The sequence below is a fragment of the Hippocampus bargibanti genome, linkage group LG17 (genome assembly GCF_051943395.1).
Source record: "Hippocampus bargibanti isolate YZ-2025 linkage group LG17, ASM5194339v1, whole genome shotgun sequence".
NCBI classification, from domain to species: Eukaryota; Metazoa; Chordata; class Actinopteri; order Syngnathiformes; family Syngnathidae; genus Hippocampus; species Hippocampus bargibanti.
Window position 1 is genome coordinate 14,261,554 of NC_142750.1, and position 22,291 is coordinate 14,283,844.

At 45.1% G+C, this 22,291-nt stretch overlaps 1 protein-coding gene across 6 annotated transcripts in view; it reads left to right on the plus strand.

Annotated features, from left to right (window-relative positions):
- Positions 1-8,607: 8,607 nt before the first annotated feature.
- Positions 8,608-22,291, plus strand: part of LOC148885916 (RNA binding protein fox-1 homolog 2-like) — a 35,314-nt gene continuing 21,630 nt past the window's right edge. For 2 of the 6 annotated variants that reach the window (XM_089017934.1, XM_089017935.1), the window contains exons 1-2: positions 8,609-9,515; positions 21,660-21,710. In XM_089017934.1, coding sequence (XP_088874060.1) covers positions 9,261-9,515; positions 21,660-21,710 — 306 coding nt within the window. In that variant the 5' untranslated portion in view covers positions 8,609-9,260. Of the gene's footprint in view, positions 9,516-21,659; positions 21,711-22,291 lie in introns of all 6 variants that reach the window. The other 4 variants (XM_089017929.1, XM_089017932.1, XM_089017930.1 and 1 more) reach the window with 3 other exon arrangements.

A 22,291-nucleotide genomic window follows, 5' to 3' on the forward strand; every position in this document is an offset into this window, starting at 1 on the left:
CGCGCATGCGCACGTCCCGTCCAATGAACGGAGTTAGTGTATTCTCACGGTGTTACAAAGACATTAAAACGGATAAACCAGCAATATTTGCTACGCAACAGATTGACATTAATTAACGTTTCCTCTACGACGAGCTAAATGTTGAAAGCAGACTTATGAATAAATAATAAATAAATATAATAAATAATATAAGTAATATTATTATAACTACTTTTTCTATCTCCACTTGAGAACGCGTTTTGGCACTATTCTGAGAGTTGTCATTCTTTCTAGGTGAACGTGATCCTGCTTGTCTGCATTTTTTTTGTGTTTATTTACATCCAAATAAACCACTGCCGGGCTTCACCAGCGAGGCATCCAGGGGGCATCCTCATCAGATGCCCGAGCCACCTCATCTGGCTCCTCCCTATGTGGAGGAGAAGCGGCTCGACTTTGAGCCCCTCCCGGGGGACCGAGCTTCTCACCTTATCTCTAAGGGAGAGCCCGAGCACCCTAAGGAGAAAGCTCATTTCGGCCGCTTGTATCCGGGATCTTGTTCTTTCGGACACAACCCATAGCTCGTGACCATAGATGAGGGTTGGAATGTAGATCGACCGGTAAATTGAGAGCTTTGCTTCTTGGCTCAGCTCCTTTTTCACCACGACAGATCGATACAAAGTCCGCATCACAGCAGACGCCGCACCGATCCGGCTGTCAATCTCTCACTCCCTCATACCCTCATTCGTGAACAAGACTCCTGGATACCTAAACTCCTCCACTTGAGGCAAGATCTCCTCCCTGACACGGAGAGGCCACACCGCCCCTTTCCGACTGAGGACCATTGTCTCAGATTTGGAGGTGCTGATTCTCATCCCAACCGCTTCACATTTAGCTGTGAAACGCTCGAGAGAGAGATGGAGAGCTCCGCTTGAAGGCCCCAACAGTACCACGTCATCTGCAAAAAGCAGAGATGCTATACTGAGGCCACAGAAATGGAACCCTTCAAGGTTTCGGCTGCGCCTAGAAATTCTGTCCATAAAGGTTATGAAGAGAATCGGTGACAAAGGGCAGCCTTGGCTCACTGGAAACAATTCCGACTTACTGCCGGCAATGCGAACCAGACTCTGACATTGGTAGTATAGGGCCCGAACGGCCCGTATCAGGTGCTCCTGTAACCCATACTCCCGAAGCACCTTCCACAGAACTCCCTGAGGGACACGGTCAAATGCCTTCTCCAAGTCCACAAAGCACATCTAGACTGGTTGGGCGAGCCCACCGGTTCACAACGTCCTGAGTTGAGCTCAGCAGCGCCCCATCCTCACTGTATACAGTGTTAGTGGTGCACTGCTTTCCCCTTCTGAGACGCCAGATGGTGGACCAGAATTTCCTCAAAGCGGTCCGGAAGTCGGCTTCCATGGCCTCACCGAACTCTTCCCATGTTTTCATGTTTTCTGTGTGGAGTTTGCATGTTCTCCCAGGTTACTCCGGGTCCTCCAGTTTCCTCCCACACCCCAAAAACATGCATGGCAGCAAAGTGTGCCCTGTGATTGGCTGGTAACCAATTTAGGGTGTACCCCGCCTCGTGCCTGAAGACAGCTGAGATAGGCTCCAGCAACCCCCGCGACCCTAATGAGGAATAAGCGGTACGGAAAATGGATGGAGGGGATTCCGCCAGACGTTCCCAACAAACCCTCACAACACGTTTGGGTCTGCCAGGTCGGACTGGCATCTTCCCCCACCAACGGAGCCTACTCACCACCAGGAGGTGATCAGTTATTAGCTCCGCCCCTCTCTTCACTCGAATGTCCAAAACATGCGACCGCAAATCCGATGATACAACTACAAAGTCAATCATCGAACTGCGACCAAGGGTGTCCTGGTGCCATGTGCACATATGGACACCCTTATGTTTGAATAAAGTGTTTTTCCGTGTCGAGCACAGACGTCCAATAACAAAACACCACTCGGGTTTTGACCGGGGGGCCGTTCCTCCCAATCACGCCCCTCTAGGTCTCATTGTCATTACCCACATGAGCATTGAAATCACCCAGCAGAACAAGGGAGTCCCCAAGGGGAGTGCTCTCCAGCACACCCCCTAAGGTCTCCAAAAATGATGGGTACACTGAACTGCTGTTTGGTGCATATGCACAAATAACAGTCAGAACCCGTCCCCTGACCCGAAGGCGGAGGGAAGCAACCCTTTCGTCTACCGGGGTGAATCCCAACGTACAGGCGGCGAGCCAGGGGGCAATAAGTATGTCGACACCTCTCTACGCCTCTCACTGTGGGCAACTCTAGAGTGGAAGAGAGTCCAACCCCTTTCGAGTGGGCTGGTACTAGAACCCAGGCGGTGTGTGGAGGCAAGCCCAACTATGTCTAGTCTGAACTTTTCGTCCTTGTACACCAGCTCGGGCTCCTTCCCTGCAAGAGCGGTGACGTTCCACGTCCCTAGAGCAAGCTTCCGCAGCCGAGGATCGGACCGCCAGGGTGCCCGCCTTTGGTTGCCGCCCAGCTCACAATGCACCCGACCCCTTATGCAGCTCCCATGGGTGGTGAGCCTTTGAGAAGGGGGACCCCCTTTTCCTCTTCGGGCTGAGCCCGACCGGGCCCCATGAGTGTAGGCCCGGCCACCAGGCGCTCAACAACGAGCCCCATCTCCAGGCCTGGCTCCAGAGAGGGGCCCCGGTGACCCGTGTCCGGGCAAGGGAAAACCAAATCCATTTATGTTTTTCTTCATATGGGGTCTATTGAGTCGTACTTTGTCTGGTCCCTCACCAAGGACCTGCTTGCCATGGGTGACCCTGCCAGAGGCACAAAGCCCCAGGCAACTTAGCTCTTACGATCATTGGGACACACAAACCCCTCCACCACGGTAAGGTGACGACTCATGGAGAGAAATTATTATATATATTGATGTTGTTCCCAGGATCTGTTGCAACCACTCGTCGAGTTTGGGGCTCACTGCCCCGAGTGCTCCGACCACCACAGGCACGACTGTCACCTTTACCTTCCAGGCTCTCTCCAGCTCCTCTCTGAGCCCTTGGTATTTCTCGAGTTTCTCATGTTCCTTCTTTCTGATGTTTCCATCACTCGGGACCGCTACATCCACGACAACGGCTTTCCTTTCCCCTTTACCACGATAACCACAATATCTGGTTGGTTGGCCATGACCATCTTGTCAGTCTGTATCTGGAAGTCCCACATGATCTTTGCTCGGTCATTCTCCACCACCTTGGGAGGTGTTTCCCATTTTGACCTTGGGGTTTCCAGTCCATACTCCGCACAGATGTTCCGGTAGACTATGCCAGCCACCTGGCTATGGCGCTATATATATATATATATATATATATATATATATATATATATATATATATATATATATATATATATATATATATATATATATATATATATATATATATATATATATATATATATAAATCCTCGTCTCACCCACCATGGGTGGTGTCTGTCCCCATTTCAGCTCGGGTCCTCTACCAGAGGCCAGGAAGCTTGAGGGTTCTGCGCAGTATCCGTGCTGTTCCCAGCACTGCGCTTTTCTGGACCGAGATATCCGATGTTGTTCCCGGGATCTGTTGCAACCACTCGTCGAGTTTGGGGGTCACTACCCCAAGTGCTCCGACCACCACAGGCACGACTGTCACCTTTACCTTCCAGGCTCTCTCCAGCTCCTCTCTGAGCCCTTGGTATTTCTCGATTTTCTCATGTTCCTTCTTTCTGATGTTCCCATCACTCGGGACCGCGACATCCACGACAACGGCTTTCCTTTCCCCTTTATCTATGACCACGATATCTGGTTGGTTGGCCATTACCATCTTGTCAGTCTGTATCTGGAAGTCCCACAGGATTTTTGCTCGGTCATTCTCCACCACCTTGGGAGGTGTTTCCCATTTTGACCTTGGGGTTTCCAGTCCATACTCCGCACAGATGTTTCGGTAGACTATGCCAGCCACCTGGTTATGGCGCTCCATGTAGGCTTTCCCTGCCAGCATCTTACACCCTGCAGTTACGTGTTGGATTGTCTCAGGTGCCTCTTTGCACAACCTACACGTTGGGTCTTGCCTGGTGTGGTATATCCGTGCCTCTATGGCTCTGGTGTTCAGGGCCTGCTCTTGGGCAGCCAGGATGAGTGCCTCTGTGCTGTCCTTTAGGCCAGCCCTCTCTAGCCACTGATAGGACTTCTTGAGATCAGCCACTTCTGCTATGGTTCGGTGGTACATCCCGTGTAGGGGCTTTTCCTCCCATGATTGTCCCTCTTCCAGCGCCTCATCCTCTGTTCCCCATTGACTGAGACATTCTCTGAGTACATCATCCGTTGGAGCCTTCTCTTTGATGTATTCATGGAGCTTGGATGTTTCATCCTGGACAGTGGCTCTCACACTCACTAGTCCCCGGCCTCCTTCCTTACGGCTTGTGTACAGTCTCAGGGTGCTGGACTTGGGATGGAACCCTCCGTGCATGGTGAGGAGTTTTCGGGTCTTAACATCCGTGGTCTGAATCTCTTCCTTTGGCCACCTTATTATTCCTGCAGGGTATCTGATCACTGGCAGGGCATAGCTGTTTATTGCCCGGGTCTTGTTCTTGCCATTGAGCTGGCTTCTGAGGACTTGCCTCACCCGCTGGAGGTATTTGGTCGTAGCCGCTTTCCTTGTTGCTAATTCGAGGTTGCCATTGGCCTGTGGTATACCGAGGTACTTGTAGCTGTTTTCAATGTCTGCTATTGTTGCTTCAGGAAGTGAGACCCCTTCAGTGTGAACTACCTTGCCCCTCTTAGTCACCATCCGACTACATTTCTCCAGCCCGAATGACATTCCGATATCACTGCTGTAGATCCTGGTTGTGTGGATCAGGGAGTCTATGTCCCTTTCGCTCTTAGCATACAGCTTGATGTCATCCATGTAGAGGAGGTGACTGATCGTAGCTCCATTTCTGAGGCGGTATCCATAGCCTGTCTTGGCGATTATCTGGCTGAGGGGGTTCAGTCCTATGCAGAACAGCAGTGGGGAGAGTGCATCACCTTGGTATATGCCACATTTGATGGACACTTGCGTTAGTGGCTTGCCATTGGCTTCAAGTGTGGTTTTCCACATCCTCATCGAAGGCTCTCAGGGTCCTGTTGACCTTATACAACTCCAAGCATTCATTGATCCATGTGTGTGGCATCGAGTCATATGCTTTCTTGTAATCAATCCAGGCTGTGCACAGGTTGGTATGTCGGGACCTGCAGTCTTGAGCGACTGTTCTGTCAACCAGCAGCTGATGTTTGGCACCTCTAGTATCTCTACTAATGCCTTTCTGTGCTTTGCTCATGTATTGATCCATGTGTCCACTTATCTTAGCCGCAATGATGCCTGACATGAGCTTCCATGTTGTGGAGAGACAGGTTATTGGCCGATAGTTGGAAGGAACTGCACCCTTTGAGGAATCCTTCATGATCAGGATTGTTCGCCCTTCGGTTAGCCATCCTGGGTGAGTCCCATCCATCAGCAGCTGGTTCATTTGTGCTGCTAGGCGCTCGTGGAGAGCTGTGAGTTTCTTTAGCCAGTAGGTGTGGACCATATCCGGGCCTGGTGCCGTCCAGTTTTTCATACCTGAGACTCTTCCTTGTATATCTGCCGCTGTGATGGTAACTGGGTTCTGTTCAGGGAGGTTGCTGTGCTCCTCTTTCAGAGTCACCAGCCATTGTGCACTGCTGTTATGTGCGACCTCCTTCTCCCATATGCCTTTCCAGTATCTTTCAGTTTCCAGCCTTGGAGGGTCTGCTCTGCTGTTAGAATCCAGCCGCTATATATATATATATATATATATATATATATATATATATATATATATATATATATATATATATATATATATATATATATATATATATATATCCCCTGTCCCACCCCGGCCCCCCTGTGTGGAGTTTGCATGTTCTCCCCGGACCCGCGTGGGTTTTCTCCGGGTCCTTCGGTTTCCTCCCACATTCCAAAAACATGCATGGCAGGCAGATTGAACATTCTAAATTGTCCCTGTGTGAGAGTGACTGTTGTACGTCTTTGTCTGCCCTGCGATTGGCTGGCAACCAATTCAGGGTGTCCCCTGCCTCGTGCCCGAAGACAGCTGGGATTGGCTCCAGCAACCCCCGCGACCCTAGTGAGGAATAAGCGGTACGGAAAATGGATGGATGGATATATATAATCGTCAGTGACGTGCAGTCAGGGGAGGCAGGTGAGGCTCACCTGTCATCATGAAAATGTCAAATGACAAAATAAATTAAACCGTTATATTTATTTAGTGATTTGTACTTTAACGTTCTTTTCCATTTAACTTCACCATTTTTGGATTTTTTTTCAAAATTGCTGAATTTTCACATTTACCGTTCAAATACTAAGTAGAGACGAGCAGTGAGGCAGCAGCCGGCTGAGCCTCACTATGGATTGCGCAATCACTACGCTAACTGTGCTGGCTTGCTCTTCAGTGAGACCGCATTGCTGTCCCTCTGCATATCGCTATTAAAGTCTTCAAAAGCTTTTCGTATATGAACTAAATGTCTACACTTTAGCTGGTGTATAGAATGTACAGTCACTGTACATTATAAACACTGTACTACAGTGTTTATTGTATTTTATTTTTATCAAAACTGTGTGCATAGGTGAGGCATACAGTTCTCTTGCCTCATGACAGGGGGCGCTGGTGATTAGAGATTCTTCTTGCGACTCCTCGGCTGCAGAATAATAGAATTAGTGACAGCAAGCTACAGTAAACAGTTAGCAAGTTAAGTGCAAACATCCAGTCATTTTTTCCCGTTGCTTGGCCTTATTTTCAGAATGATGGATTACATATCTAAATTGAAAGAATTTTCTAAACTGGATTTTCAATCAAAGACCGGACTGTATAGCTCACAAACGGCGAGGGATGAATGTAAATCTCCTGGACTGAAAACATACAGTGGGAACAGGACTGATCAAGGACGACTTTCTTCACTGGCAGTGATCTCCATTGAGACAGAGAGACTTGGACTTCATTTATAAGTAAAGGTAACACGATAATAACGTTTTTTAATTCATTTTTTCTATGCTACAGTTTGTATACAGTATATAAAGAATGCTGACATGACATTTTAAACGAAACACAATAACTGTTGCCAATCAAATGGTGACTAAGTTTAGTAAGCTACTCTGTGGAGTTCATGTTTGTAAATCTGACTGTGATGACGTCAGTGTCTCACCAGCCGTGAACCTCACCGCACGTCACTGATAATAGTAGTAATGAACACACTTCGTTCCAACTTTTCGGAGGTGGCTTTTGTAATAATTTTAAATTTGTATTTAAACGCTTCTCCAGGTCCGACTCAAGGCACCTTATTAGTTTCTGTGCCTTCATTTTTTTTTTACATTTTAGTATCCACCTCAAATGAATGCAGGTAAAATGTTTCCTTTCACACTCCAAAAATTGTTGCTTAATATCCACCAGGGGGCGCACAAATGTTGCAGAAATTCGAGCGCAGCGTGGACTGCACCGCCTTATTTTGCTCGCCTCTTGAAATTACAGTGGATGAAAATGTAGATTTCTTCTTCTTTTCCTTTGGGCTTTTCCCTTCAAGGGGTCGCCACAGCAAATCAGTGTCCTCCATCTTTAGAGGTTTGATCCGCATGTTTGTTTTGGCCAAGCTTTTACGTCGGATGCCCTTCCTGACACAACCCTCTGTATTTATCCGGGCTTGGAACCGGCACAAGAAGGCTTATGTCCCGTTGTGGCTACAGAACAAGCAACTCGCTCAGTAAAAGGCTTCCAAACACAAAATGATAATCGGCACAGCAACATTCAAAAAAGCAAAAACGATTCTCACCATTTGATGACAATGCTCTGACCTTACCGTGAAATGGGCATCGCTTTCCCTACATTAATAATAATAATAATAATAATAATAATAATAATAATAATAATAATAATAATAATAATAATACATTTCATTTACACTATATATATATATATATATATATATATATATATAGTTTGTTTGTGTGAATGTGATTTGTTTGTTTGCTTGTAATCAGCAATCCTATTTTAAATGTATGAGCACACTAAGATTCCATTGAAGCCAAATTTAGGCCCAATTGGTTTTAGTTGTATTGTTTTATGTTCATAGAGGAGACGTCCCTTTCATATAAATATGCACAGCAATTCAGAATTTAAAACGGCGTAATCGTAGGTTAATGAACGTAGCTTCGTCGCAATTTGACGACTTCCAGAAATGCGCTACTTCGAGTGCATCATAACGTGGAAACATTCTGCTCGATAATATAATGTACATACAATTTCACATTTAACTTAAATGTTTTTCATGTATTGTTCCGTTGTTATTTGTCCACCCCATTTAACCACTCAAAATATTTAGATGAGATCGAAGTTATGATTGGAAGAGCAGTAATGTAAATAATCAAAGAATGTCATGCATTAAAATAAAACGATGGAAGAGGGAGAAGGGATGCGAGCGGGGCCCAAACAAACCCTTAAGACCAACAGAGTTACAGATCTCAGACCTGTCACCCTTCCCGAATCATCACTAATAATGGGAATCAATCTGACCGAGGACCAGCCCACTCGGGCTCCCTACTCACTCGGAGTTACGCCAAGTGGGATTCAGACCCGAGAAAATCGTGCTGGAGCCACATCCACACTCCACAGCAGCTCACGGCTTCAAGAGGCACGGACAGAATTAAGTGAAAGCCTGGTAGGAGCGGCACAAAGGTTTGCAGAGACAGAAAAAAAAACCACCGCAAGACGCGGCAGACTTGAAGACTCGGCGACCGCGCGATAGCTGTGGACAATTCGGAACATTTTCTTGCTCTTCCTACTGGTATAGCGAAAGTGCTCTCTGCGAGCCACGTTTATTCAGAGAGCTAGCGGAATGTATTGCTAGCGAGCTAGCTAAGGTTAGCCAGCTAATTAGCTTGTCAGAAGAGAGACAAGAGTCGGACGGACGTGTGGTCTTCACTAAATTAGGTCACTTATTTGGCGGCGTTTGACTTGATGGAAAAAGCCGTACTCGCTGTGCTTTATCCATTATCCTGACACGGTCATTATGTTCCGCCTCGAGTAGCCTACGCCAGCAAGACGCACAATAATTGCCCGAATAGATGAATTACTAGAGCCATTTTCGTCTTCTTCAACCGAATCCTTCGTTGAGGACTACGCCAAGAGGAGAAGGAAGGGGGAAAAAAACAACTCAGCTCAACATTTTCTTTCTCCGATCGAAGACTCTCTGCTGCCCAATGTTAATGTCGACCGACGTTGCATCTATAATGCTACCCGTTAGTCGGGGGATAATGGACCGAGAAAGAGACATCGATACGTCAGCGGTGCCGCATACAAGCGCTGCCGGAGGTCCGGCGGCGGTCCGGGGGATGAAGAGAGGAGACCCGGAGCCCGACGCTCTTGCAGCGGCAGTTCTGGCTGACCTAACCGGGGCGGAGTGCAAAAGACCGAGGATAGACGCCAATGGGAGCGCGATTGGCGAGATTGGACAGGTAAACATTCGTTAGTCACCTCTACAGTCCTTTGTTTGTCGGTGATTTGACAGGCTCGCTTTTATTTCGCGAACGACGCAACCGTACGCCGTCAATTTCGTCTTGCTTTTCAAGTGTGGAGCAGGAACCGGCCAGACAAAGGTAACCTGATCCTGGCTCCATGGCCATGACAGACGGGTGTGATCGGAACCGTTCCCCCGTGCCTGTCTTGTGGGGAGCACACACTTAATGGAATATTTTATTCACATCAGCCACAATTACAGAAGCCGTTGGCAAGTGACAGTGAGTCACCCACATCAAAACTGATGCACACTGAATTTCCACCTCCTCCCTTGATTGTCGCTAGGTGTTAAAAGGGAGGCAGACAGCAGATTGGGGGAGGGGTCACCGCTGCGAAAGACAAAGAACAGAGCCTTTTGGTATTAGCTAAAGGAGAGGGGCTCTGGGGGGGGCTTTCTGCTGGTCTTCCCCTCTTTTCTTAACCCAACTGCTGAGACTGCAAAGCATCCGCACCTAATCTTGACCTCTTCTTAAATGAAATAAATATGCCTTTGATTCGTTGTATCTACTCACACTTTCAGCACTACCTCCTGCCATGTGCAGTGCGAATTGGTGCACGAGCCCCACGACTTAATTTCCAATTTTGGCCTCGTCTGCCGTATTCGTGCAGCAAAACAGCTTTGGCAGCAGCCGCGGGGTACGCGTGAATGAGATCTAAGGTCATCTGCAGGTAATGGAATGGCGCGGCACTGGTAAAATACTTGAATTCAACTCGTGCAGCTGATCAATTGCAATGGCAAAGAGGTCGTGTAGTTATGGCGAGCATGCTTCACAGCAGATGGTTAGAAACCGCCAGTCGAGTTTATTGGGAACACGCAGCATGGCGCGGGGTGGTCTTTCCCTGACCATCACCGGTATTGATTTCCAACCACGGTGGCGAGAGGGCGTGCGTGTGTTTATGAGCAGGGCTTGGGAGGGCCGCGGTCCAGGACAAAGAGGTGATATTTGGCTGGAAAAAGAAGATGTTGTCAGAATAGATTTATTCGGAAATAAAGAACTGTGCATAGGAAGAAGTTGGGCTCCATTATATGTTTACCTCCATGAGGAAGAGCAAGAAAGGAGTAATGGATTGTAGGCTGGATGGTTTGATGAATTGGTATAGGCAAGTTGGCTAATTGAAACAAAGCCAGCGTGTACCGTATTTTCTGGTGTATAAGGTGCTCCGGAATATAAGGTGCACCCCCAATGAATGGTGTATTCTCAAACTTTTCCCATATACAGTATCGGGCACACCGGAGTATTAGGCATTCATTGTATTCAATGAATGAAAACAATCCCAATATAATATATAAATGTTCCAAATATAAGGCACAGCACATACTGTAATAAGGAGCTACAATAGAGGCTGGGGTTACACACTACTTCTTCTACAAGGGCAAATGGAATTGTGGCCGCTGACAGTAGTTGCGAGACCTGTTGTGGCTCAATATTACTGCACATATAAGGCGCCCCTGTGTATAAGGTGCAGGGTCATCTTTTAAAGAAAATGAAGGCTTTTTTGGGTGCACCTTATACACCGGAAAATATGATATATATTGATATAATATAAAATAATATATTTTTTTTTGAGGTGGGGTTGACGGAAGCATTCTAATACAAGCAATCGTAGTCAAGGCACAAGTGCACGTCTTGACCTTTCAATATAGTCTAAGATGAACGTCGTCATTAACTTATATGGCTACTGGATATTTGGCTTTATTTTATTTTTTTCCGAGTCATTAGCTATATTTTCGATTTCCTGAGATGTAGTAGTATGGTTATAAGGTCTTCTTTTTCTTTTCCCTTCAAGTGGTCGCCGCAGCAAATCAGTGTCCTCCATCTTTAGAGGTTTGATCCGCATGTATGGTTATAAGGTGTTAACGTTATTTCAGTCGCTAAGGCAGTTCAAGTTGAGGTCAACTCACACGGTTCCAAGCGAGGTCATATATCAGCCCTCATTGTGTCTAATAATGCAAATAGCTAAATACTGTGGTGGCTTCACTTATAATAATAATAATACATTTCATTTATCAGCGCCTTTCAAAACTCTAAAGGACACTTTACATTGAGGATATTTTAGTTTTTCAACACGCGCCAGCGTTCAGTCAACATCGAAGTCTGTATAATAATAATAATAATAATAATAATAATACATTTTATTTTAAGCGCCTTTCAAAGCTCTCACGGACACTTTACAGTCACAGACAAGCATAGGTACTATAATAAATAAAATACAATCACAAAATAGAATACAATAAATGAAATACAATTATAAATAGAAACAAGGGAAAGCGCTAAACAGAAAATGCAATTTTAAATAGGTGTGTTTTGAGATGGGATTTGAAGGTGGGAAGAGAATCGATGTTACGAATTTTGGGAGGAAGTTTGGGGTCAGAGCAGCTGAAAGCTCTGTCCCCCATCGTGCCGAGACGGGCGGGGGGGCACACAGAGGTGGAGGGAGGAAGAGGATCTGAGGGAACGAGAGGGAATAGAAAATTGAAGAAGGTCAGATAGGTATGGGGGGGTAAGGTTATGGTTAGCTTTGAATGTATAAAGAAGAATTTTAAAGGACAACCGACGTCTCCGGACAAGTTGTGTCCATAATTTGTAAAATCGCTTCATATGACTTCTACGGTGTCTCTTATTTAAATAAGCCCCGCTCCCTTTTCCAGACTGAATCGTTTCAAATAATGCAACAAATAATATACATTTTTACAACTGAACATCTTTAGTTGTTCACACAAAAACAAATAAAACCAGATTCGGTGCCATTGAAAATGTAGAATTTGTCATTGTTTTTGAATGTACAGTGGGACCTTGGCTTACAAACTTAATTGGTTCCCAGACAGAGTGTGTAAGGCCAAAAGTGTGTATCCCAAAAAATAATTTCCCATAGGAAACCATTAAAATGGGAATAATCCGTTCCCAGGTCCCCATAAAACATCATTTTCTACTTTCTAATTTTCTGAGCCTTAAAACTTTACAAAATATACCGTATTTTATGTATAATAAATGTGCTATAGTGTTATGATTAAATAAACTGTACTGTACAATAAAGTCATTTTATTTACCTTTGTGGTGGTTGTTAATGGCTTGATGGAATGGAGTGTCCGCTTTCATCAGCATTCAACACTTGATGAGGAACATGGGCTTCTTCTTTCACCATCTTGAGGAATGATCCCTTGGAGGTGCTTTCTCTGTGATAATTCTATCTAGTTCATCAATTGTGATCTGTTTAGCTGGGTTAATAGCTTTTTGCAACAAGTGTATAGATGACTTGTGCGGGTTATTTGTGGAGCCTGATTGATGGGATATTTAACCTTCCAGTCACACTACGCTTTTGAACTATCAAAGTTGAAATGGGTCCAAATTTTCTGTTTTCTATCCATTTTCTCACCATTTTACTTGTTTCCCCCCCCTTTTTTTGTTTCAAGCTCTGTCCTCTCCCTTTCGTGTGTGTGTGTTTTCTCTCTCTCTCTCTCTCTCTCTCTCTCTCTCTCTCTCTCTCTCTCTCTCTCTCTCTCTCTCTCTGTCTGCCTGTCTCTTTAATGTTTAACGCCCCCCCCCCCACTGTTGGGTTCTTGACCAATCACGTGGCTTTAACCGAAGACGCCATTTTGTTTTTTGGAGAACGGCCTCAATCTCTCTCTGTCTGTAACCCGATCCCCCGGGGGCGGGGAATAGAGGACAAAAAAAAGTCCGCTGCCATTTCCTTGTTTGGAGAACGGGCTCATATTCGAACGACACATCACTTACTGTGGCAGCTCCGTGTGTATCCCGAAAAATAGTTTGTATGCCAAGGTAAATTTTTTATAAATGTAACGTTCGTAAACCGAAAAGTTTGTAAACCAAGGGGTTCGTAAACCGAGGTCCCACTGTACCTGATTTCTTACTGTCCCTTGAATCACGAATGCATGTGTCAGTCTTTCAGACCGCCTGCCCTACCATCGTACTGACTGACTGCTAAATCTCAGCGCATTTGCTACCCGCTAGAGACCGCGGAAAGGTCACCGCTGTAGCGGAGTGCGTGCTCAGGATAAGTGGAGAGGATGCTCCAAGATGCAGCTCGTCATTACTGTAACGTTCCCATTGTGACGGCGTGCTGTACAAGATGCGCCGCTAATCCACACTGTAATCATAAATGAGAGTGCTCGGGGTTGATTTGCTCTCCTCCCACCGCTCATACAAACTCTTCCATATACCCCTCCTCCTCTGATATCCTCCCCTCCCCACAAAAAAAATCTAAACTTTTCTCCTCCTGGCATATTTCCAGATTGCAAATTGAGTCCTGGTTCACAGGCACGCTACGACCCCTCCCCCAAACTCTCCCCCATGTCCTGTTTGTTTCTTTCTTTTTTTAAAGTTATTTTATTTTATTTTTTCATGATAATATGCTTCTCAGGACAGCCCTATTCTCTGTCCTCCCTTGTTAGCATTGAGGGTTTCTCTCAATGCATGGATACAATGCGAATTTCCCCATTGTGGGACGAATAAAGGTTTTCTGATTCTGATCCAGATTCTGATCCATCCAACAGATTCATTGGCAGTGCAGCTTTTACGCTATGTCGCCGCCTCTGTTTCGGAGAGCCGATTCGTCCTATCGTTGGCAGTAAAGAGGCTTTGTGTCATTCTAACGAGATCAAAGCTCATTGAGGGGGGGGGGGGGCATTAAGTAGACTGATCGCTCTCTAACGGGCATCGCAAAGCTTGAGTGGGTGCTTAATTTGAATGAATGGAGCTCCATATGTTATGCTCCTGTATGTACATGGAGAGATTACCCACTCAAGAATGACACTCGTATATTATATCCATTCTGAAAATAAAAAGCTCATTTTTTGCTGGTCTCCATAAAAATAAAAGCATTATCATCCAGTAATTCTGTCAAGTGCATTTTTTGGTTTTCAAACACAATACAATACTTATTGATTTATATTGACCTTTAACAACAGCTGAAGCTGTAACAAAACACTTCACGTGGACAAATATGATATACAGGAAATAAAGCAGTCCCAACATACACATTTTGTAAATATAGCTGTTCAAGCAAGGTAAGCAAATGCTTTCTCAAAACTTGTAGACAGACATAAGAATACTCGTGCATATATTCATTATCTTAGACGAAAACCGGCTAATTGTTTGTGAGTGTCTTATACAGGATGTCGCCAACAAAAAACTGAATATGTTGCACAAATTATGTTTATTATAAATCTTATTTTGCCCTCAATGATTGTGCCTGAAGCACTTGTTGGAGTCTATTGCCAAACTAGTCAATTGTATATTTAAGTAAAACACATAGTTGGTCATGCCAACGGTCCATGTCAATAATGGGCCAGTAGAAATTAACGTTATGTTTGATCAAGGAAGGCGGAATTTTTTGTTGTTGTTCTTTCGTTTAGCCTTAATGAGTCATACATACATCTCAATAAAACGACAATCAAATCTTCTCCTTGCATAATGACTTCAGGTGGTGTACCAAGTAGCTGTGTGTGTGTGTGTGTGTGTGTGTGTGTGTGTGTGTGTGTGTGTGTGTGTGTGTGTGTGTGTGTGTGTGTGTGTGTGTGTGTGTGTGTGTGTGTGTGTGTGTGTGTGTGTGTGTGTGTGTGTGTGTGTGTGTGTTTTGCCCGCTCTGCCTTCTGCTACACAATCTCTCCCACCGTTTAAAGATGACTTTCGATGAAAAGGTTTCTTCGGCCGTCATCTGTACGTCTTTGAAGGTGTCGGACGTTTCGCTTCCCATCCAAGAAACTTCGTCAGCAAACTAGTTTCTTGGATGGGAAGCGAAACGTCCGACACCTTCAAAGACGTACAGATGACGGCCGAAGAAACCTTTTCATCGATGGACCACTCCTGTACGACTGAGAGCTTACACAGACGTATTGAAAGATGACTGTTAAACTTTGAGCTGTAACTCAGGCGGCGTCACACCTGACTTTTGAACCGGCAGCGATAAGCTACAAACGACCGTTGGCGTGCGTCCGTGTAATCCGCGCACTCTTGTGTGAGTGGTCACGTTCTTCTGTTCGTCGTCACCAACGGGCAACTCACATTTCCTATTTCTTCTAAACAAGCCCCCACCCCCAAAAAAAGCACAAGCAAAACAGACGCTCCCGTCTCATTTGCGTTTACACCAAAGTCAGTCCCTGACGTGACACTCGCATGTTAACTCTTCCATTTATGGTGAGTCCACTTCACACAAAGCCTGCCGCCATACGCACTCGCCCCCACGGCTGCCCCCAAACTGTCATCTGTGATCCCATCTCCACCCACACACAGCAAAATGTCAATTTGGTGTTTCCCTCACACGAGGTCATCGGTGACGGACGGCTATACTGTACAGTGTCAACGAGGACTGGAAAGCAGTTTTCTTTTCATTCCGTTTGCCATTTCTATTTTTGATCAAGTAGAAATGTGTTTAGAACAAATGTCAGCATGACTAATTGAAGCAGATGCTTTTAAAATCAGAATATCCCCCAAAAAGTGCACGTGTTACAGACAAAGAGTGACGTCCGGTGACTCTGGGAAGTGGAATCAAAATTAATTTAGGCCGATCGCAACATTTTTCTCCTCCATCCTCTTAAAACGATTCTTTGGCTCAGTCCGAACATCCCTTGTGTGCAACTCTATTTAACAGACGTTCTATTGATCATCAACTCAATTGATGGGTTGTGTTTCGTATTACTATGTTAAAAATGACGTCAATCCTGAACTTGCTTTCTTCTTTATAAACGAGAACACGCATTGGCGTTTCGGGGACTTTGACTGGTTACAAAATGTGTCAAACCAGTGTCGTCTGGGTATCATCATGGACATTTTTCTTATAAAATGTGATAAAACAACGGAGGTTTTCTCAAGGCCCTGCATCTGGATTGGATTGGATTTGCCTTTATTAGTCTCACAGTGGAGAAATTTATATTTCACAGCAGCAAAGTCTTCCTCCAAAGTCTGTCCTCCATCTATCCCGGTTTTGTGCATCCTCTTCTCGCACACCAGCTACCTTCATGTCCTCTTTGACCACATCCATAAACCTCCTCTTCGGTCTTCCTCTCTGTCTCCTGCCTGACAGTTCAAGGCTCAGCATCCTTCTCCCGATATAGTCACTCTCTCTCCTCTGGACATGTCCAAACCATCGCAGTCTGGCCCCTCTGACTTTCTCTCCAAAGCCTCTAATATGAGTTGTCCCTCTAATGGACTCATTCCTGATCCTATCCAACCTGGTCACTCCCAAAGAAAACCTCAACATCTTCAGCTCTGCTACCTCCAGCTCTGCTTCCTGTCTTTTCTTCAGTGGCACCGTCTCCAGTCCAAACATCACGGCTGGCCTCACCACGGTTTTATACACTTTCATCCTAGCTGAAAGCCTTCTATCACACATCACACCTGACATTTTTCTCCAGCCTGCCTGGACACGCTTCTTCACCTCTTTTCCACACTCTCCATTGCTCTGGACAGTTGACCCCAAGTACTTAAAATCCTCCACCTTCTTGATCTCTTTTTCCCTCTCATTTATTCCGTCTTGCTGCGACTGATCTTCATTCCTCACCTTTCCAGGGCATACCTCCACATCTCTAGTTTTTTTTTTAATTTAATTTTTAGACTCCAGACAAATCCATTTTTTTCTGAATCAGAATTATATTTATTAGCCGAATATGTAGAGCACACAATTAATTTGTCTCCGGTAGAACATGTTGCACTAGTATCATAAAAAGGCATGACAAATAAGTATGGAGGTCACTCATAAAGGATAATCTAATCTAATTCCTTAATGTAAGTGGTCCCTCTCAGGAACAACCGTGAGACAATGTGCAAAGTATCAAGCAGACAGTGGTTCAAGTGAGTTCAGAGGAACAATGATTGTAACGGGATGGTGTCCCACAGGGTTGTGCAAAATTGAGAGACACTATACAATTACAGTGGAACCTTAGTTTACGAATTTAATTGGTTCCCAGACAGAGTGTGTAAGGCGAAACGTGTGTATCCCGAAAATTAATTTCCCATAGGAAACCATTAAAATGAGAATAATCCGTTCCCAGCTCCCCATAAAACATAATTTTCTACTTTCTAATTTTCTAAGCCTTAAAACTACACAAAATATACCTTATTTTATGTATAATAAATGTGTTATAGTATTATGATTAAAGAAATAAACTGTACTGTACAATAAAGTTATTTTATTTACCTTTGTGATGGTCGTTGATGCTTGATGGAATGGAGTGTCCGCTTTCATCAGCATTCAACACTTGATGAGGAACATAGCCGTCATCTTCCACCATCTTGACGAATGATCCCTTGTAGTGTGAGAATAGTGAGAAAATGGATAGAAAACAGTAACTGTTTTCTATCCATTTTCTCACTATTCTCACACATTTTTTTTTGTTTCAAAGTCTGTCAGCTCCCTTTCGTGTGTGTGTGTGTGTGTGTGTGTGTGTGTGTGTGTGTGTGTGTGTGTGTGTTTTCTCACTCTCTCTGTCTGGGTTCTTGACCAATCGCGTGGCTTTAACTGGAGACGCCATTTTGTTTTTTGGAGAACGGCCTCACTCTCTCTCTCTCTCTCTCTCTCTCTCTCTCTCTCTCTCTCTCTCTCTCTCTCTCTCTGTTTGTAACTCGATCCCCCACTACTGCGTTCTTGACCAATCACGTGGCTTTAACCGAAGACTGGGGGCGGGGAATAGAGGACAAACACGGTGCCCACCATTTTCTTGTTAGGAGAACGGGCTCGTTCTCAAATGACGCATCGCTCCGTGTGTATCCCGAAAAATAGTTCGTCAGCCAAGAGGTCGAAAACCGAGGTCTCACTGTGTATTTAGGTTACTGTTGAGAAAGTTAATGGCTAGGGGGAAGAAGCTGTTAAAATGTCTGCTGGATTTGCTGTGCATCCATCGGTTGCGCCTGCCTGATTGTAGTAGCTGGAAAAGGTGGTGGGCAGGGTGCGGAGGGTCCGGTTGGATTTTCTGTGCTCTTGTCTTCATTCTGTAGTGAGCAAATCCTTGAGAGCGGGTAGGGCAGTGCTAATTTTGGTCATATTTTCTTAAAAGACAGTCGGGAAACGTGTCATTTGTGTGTAACATTTGACAACAAGTATTTCTCAGCATTCCTTGACTAAAAGAAATATAATTGGAAACTCGGTCGTACTTTAACGGAACTGGTTATTATTCGTTACAAATAGTAGTCGGCAAGTAAAATTTTCAATTTTGGAGTAAAAAAAAAGTAATCTCGCTACTGAGTGTCCTTAGACCCATTTCTTTCCATATCTCTGGATTTTATTCTGTTTGACTTTTTAACAGTTGAGATATTTGCTCTTTTTTTAAAGGCTTTTGTAAAACCGCTCCATAAGATTCCTGTAACTACCCCCCCCCCCCACACACACACACACACACTCGCACACCCCTCCTCCATCTGCCAACGTTACCCATCACCCCTTTCACCATCTGTTGACCTCATGTCATTTTACCTTCCGCCACCACCGCCCCCCTCCCCCGTTCCTTCCACCCGTTTGCTCCAGTCAATTTCAGTCTTTCAAAGACGCCCCCCCCAAAAAACGACATTTTTAATGCTGACTGCGTGAAAACTCGTCCGTCTCATTTTGTCCATCCATTTTCATGGAAAAATGCACACATTGGACGCGAGCCAAAATGTTCTTAAGCAGAACCATGTGACACAAGCACACGCGTACTGTACGTTTGAGAAGCGCGTCTCAAATTCAGCCGCAGCCACCATTCCACAACCTACCCTCCCCCCTTAAAAAAATATAAATCACGCAGCATTCTTCTCCCATGACTCATTGTCTCCATTTCGCCAGTTTCATTGCTTTATAGTTCTCCCTTCGTTTTCTCGACTTTGTGCTCGCATTCCTCCTCCTTCTCCTTTGTTTCTCCCTCCTTATTTTCATCCCCTTATTCGCTTTTTTTTTGTCCGTGCGTTCAATCCACTTCAGCCCTCCATCCACCCTGCCCCCCTCCCTCCTTACTCAACGGATTGATTCCAGATGTTGCGCTAACCCTCCTCCTACCCCTTTATGTTCCTCCCCTTTTCTTTTTTTTCCACTCTGCTCTCCACTGCAGAACTGAAGCTCTGTAATTTGACGGCTGCGTATAATTTTGGTTCAGATATAATTGGGATTGCGGTTTCCCTCCAGGTTTTTGTTGGTCATGCGACACATACACCCTTAGGAGCAGTGTGGCAGCATTTTGGTTCCTCCGTTGCAAATGCGGATGGAATTCAAGTGGGGTGCTAGATAAAAAAAGAACTCCATCAAATCTGGGGGGAAAAACATGATGCATAAATGAAATGTATTATTATTATTCATCCGTTGTCTGTACTGGGACTTTAAGCGAGAGGCGGGGTACATCCTGGACTGGTCAACAGGCAATTGCAGATTACTATATATGCATTATAAATATAATCAACAAGCGTATCATCAATATCATGATTTTTGAAAATAATTTTCAATAATGGACCGTCAGCCAAAAATTGAGATTGTCCTAATAAACACATCCGTGTCTGCATACTTTCACGCTGATGGTGTTTCGAGACCAGTTGAGCTCGACCGAGCGTCGTTCGCAGCATGCAAAATGCCTGTCGTTAACCACCAGCTGTTTTTACAAAGTCACTCTGTTGTCCAATATGAGCCGGCTCGTTCCCCTCTAAATGTGGCGCACCAAGGCGAGCGTTCCCTCTGGGAACAAGGCGTGGGGGGAGGGAATTGGTTCCAGATGAAACAGGAAGTGGTGAGAAAGCGAGAGAAACAAAGAAACGGCTGTTTCGTATGAACGAGAGAGAGGACGGGTTGAAAATCCATCATCTTTTCTCAACTCGTCACTCAGTGGACCAAACCTCTGTGACACGGTTTAAGCAGAGGTTGGCTTGAACCCCTGAGTTTACCTGAATCGTAATTCTTCATATTACCAAGGCCTTATTATTCAGTTTTTTTTTGGAGGGGGCCGGGTTCTTTTCTGTTCCAGCATTACGCCACACCAAGATCTTCCAATAGCTAAACACATTGTGGAATCGCCCCTAAGTCAGTAAACACGGCCTCGGTGGTGGCAAATAACGTTACACCACCACGGGTCATTCCACGTGGGCCCGATCGCTGAGGGAAAAATGCGCTTTTCAAATTCACGCCCCCTCCCAGCCAATTTCAGTGTAATTTGGTATTGGGGTTATTTCTAGTATAGAAATTCAATCTCTTGTTTCAGCCGAACTCAGATCACTGATTGCTGAGATATGGCAATTTTCACTTCTCCGTGAAAACGCACACGAAAGTTGCCTATTCTCAGCAATTACTGACCCCCCACTGCCCTCAAAAATATCCCCAATCAGGAATCTAAAACATTTGACTTTCTTCAGACCACTAATAATTTCAACTAAGTGCCCCGTAGGCCAAAGCTATATCAGCACGTGAATCTTTTTCGCCTCCCACCCCGTCCGTCCCCTCAACGACATTGTGATGTTTTTCCTCTCTGCCCTCCTTGTCTCCTGGCATGGGTCTCGGTAGGGGGTTGTGTTTTCTCTGCAAAGGCATGTCAGTCAGCGCGCTGTATTGCGCTCGTGTCTTCTCCCCGTCCGCTGTCAAAATATCAGCGTTTGGTTAACTCTCAGCCATTGTTGCAATCCTGCTCAATTGCCCTCCCCTCTTTTGTTCCACTTTGCCTCCTCCTCGCCTTGCTCTGTCGCAAACAATAGTTTCTCTAACCGGGACAAAATAACACCGGGAGAAGAGACAAGAGGGGACAAGGGACAAGAATAATCTAATTACAATTAATTACCCAACAAACAAAAAAACCACCCTGGCATTGGTTTCTGGGGGTGTGAGAGCAGTGAGGCCCCTTTCAGTTTTGAGTAGCTGCGCAATGTAAAATGTTTGTCTAGAGCGCCTTTTCTGCTGTTTTATTTTCACATGTCGGGATATTGTTTGAACAACGTTAACAGCTGTATTTATTGATTGATTTCTTGTTGGTACCATTATAAACTGACTTTTGGATGCATTCATCTGAAAATCCATTTTCTCTCCAATGAAAAATCAAAAAAAAAATCACATTTTGGACAGCGCTTGTAATTTGAAAGTTGTCTGTCATAATAAAGCCGCTCACTTCCGATTGTCTCTTTCAGAACAACGAGCCCTTAAATCCCGGTTTCCATGGATACACGCCTCACAATCAGGTAAGCCGGTGAAATTCTTGCAAAGCTCTATGAGGAGAAATATGTTTTGGAAGGCATACGACAAAGCTTCTCCTTCTAATATGAGATCCACGAAAACAAATAATCTTGAGCACTTTTCGTAATTGAAAATGTTCTTGAATGTTTACCGTTGGTTGTATAGCAGCGGGATTTGCCGCGTAACCCCACCAAGCGCTCTTTAATGTCACCGTTGGGAGCTCATCAATGAAGCTTGCATGCAGGATGGGATGAAAGAACCCGCTAGCGATTGAGCTCCTCTTTCAGCGGCCCGACAGCGACAGCAGCTCGCGATGCTTTTCTCGTCTGCTTTAGAGAGCAAGCTCCCCACCGCACACCCGCCATGGGATGCTCTTTTATATTGTTTCTGTTCTTACTCTCCAACTCATTTGAAGCACTTCCCCCATGAATATTGCTCAGCGTCATGAGTGCCTTCTGCACGGCGTTGCGGAGGAGCGGCTGACGATTTTCTTATCTGCATCGGTGCAGCGGTGCACTTTGGGTTGCTGGGACCAGCTCAGCGTGGGCGATGAATCCATGAGCGGATTGCATTTGCAATTTCTATT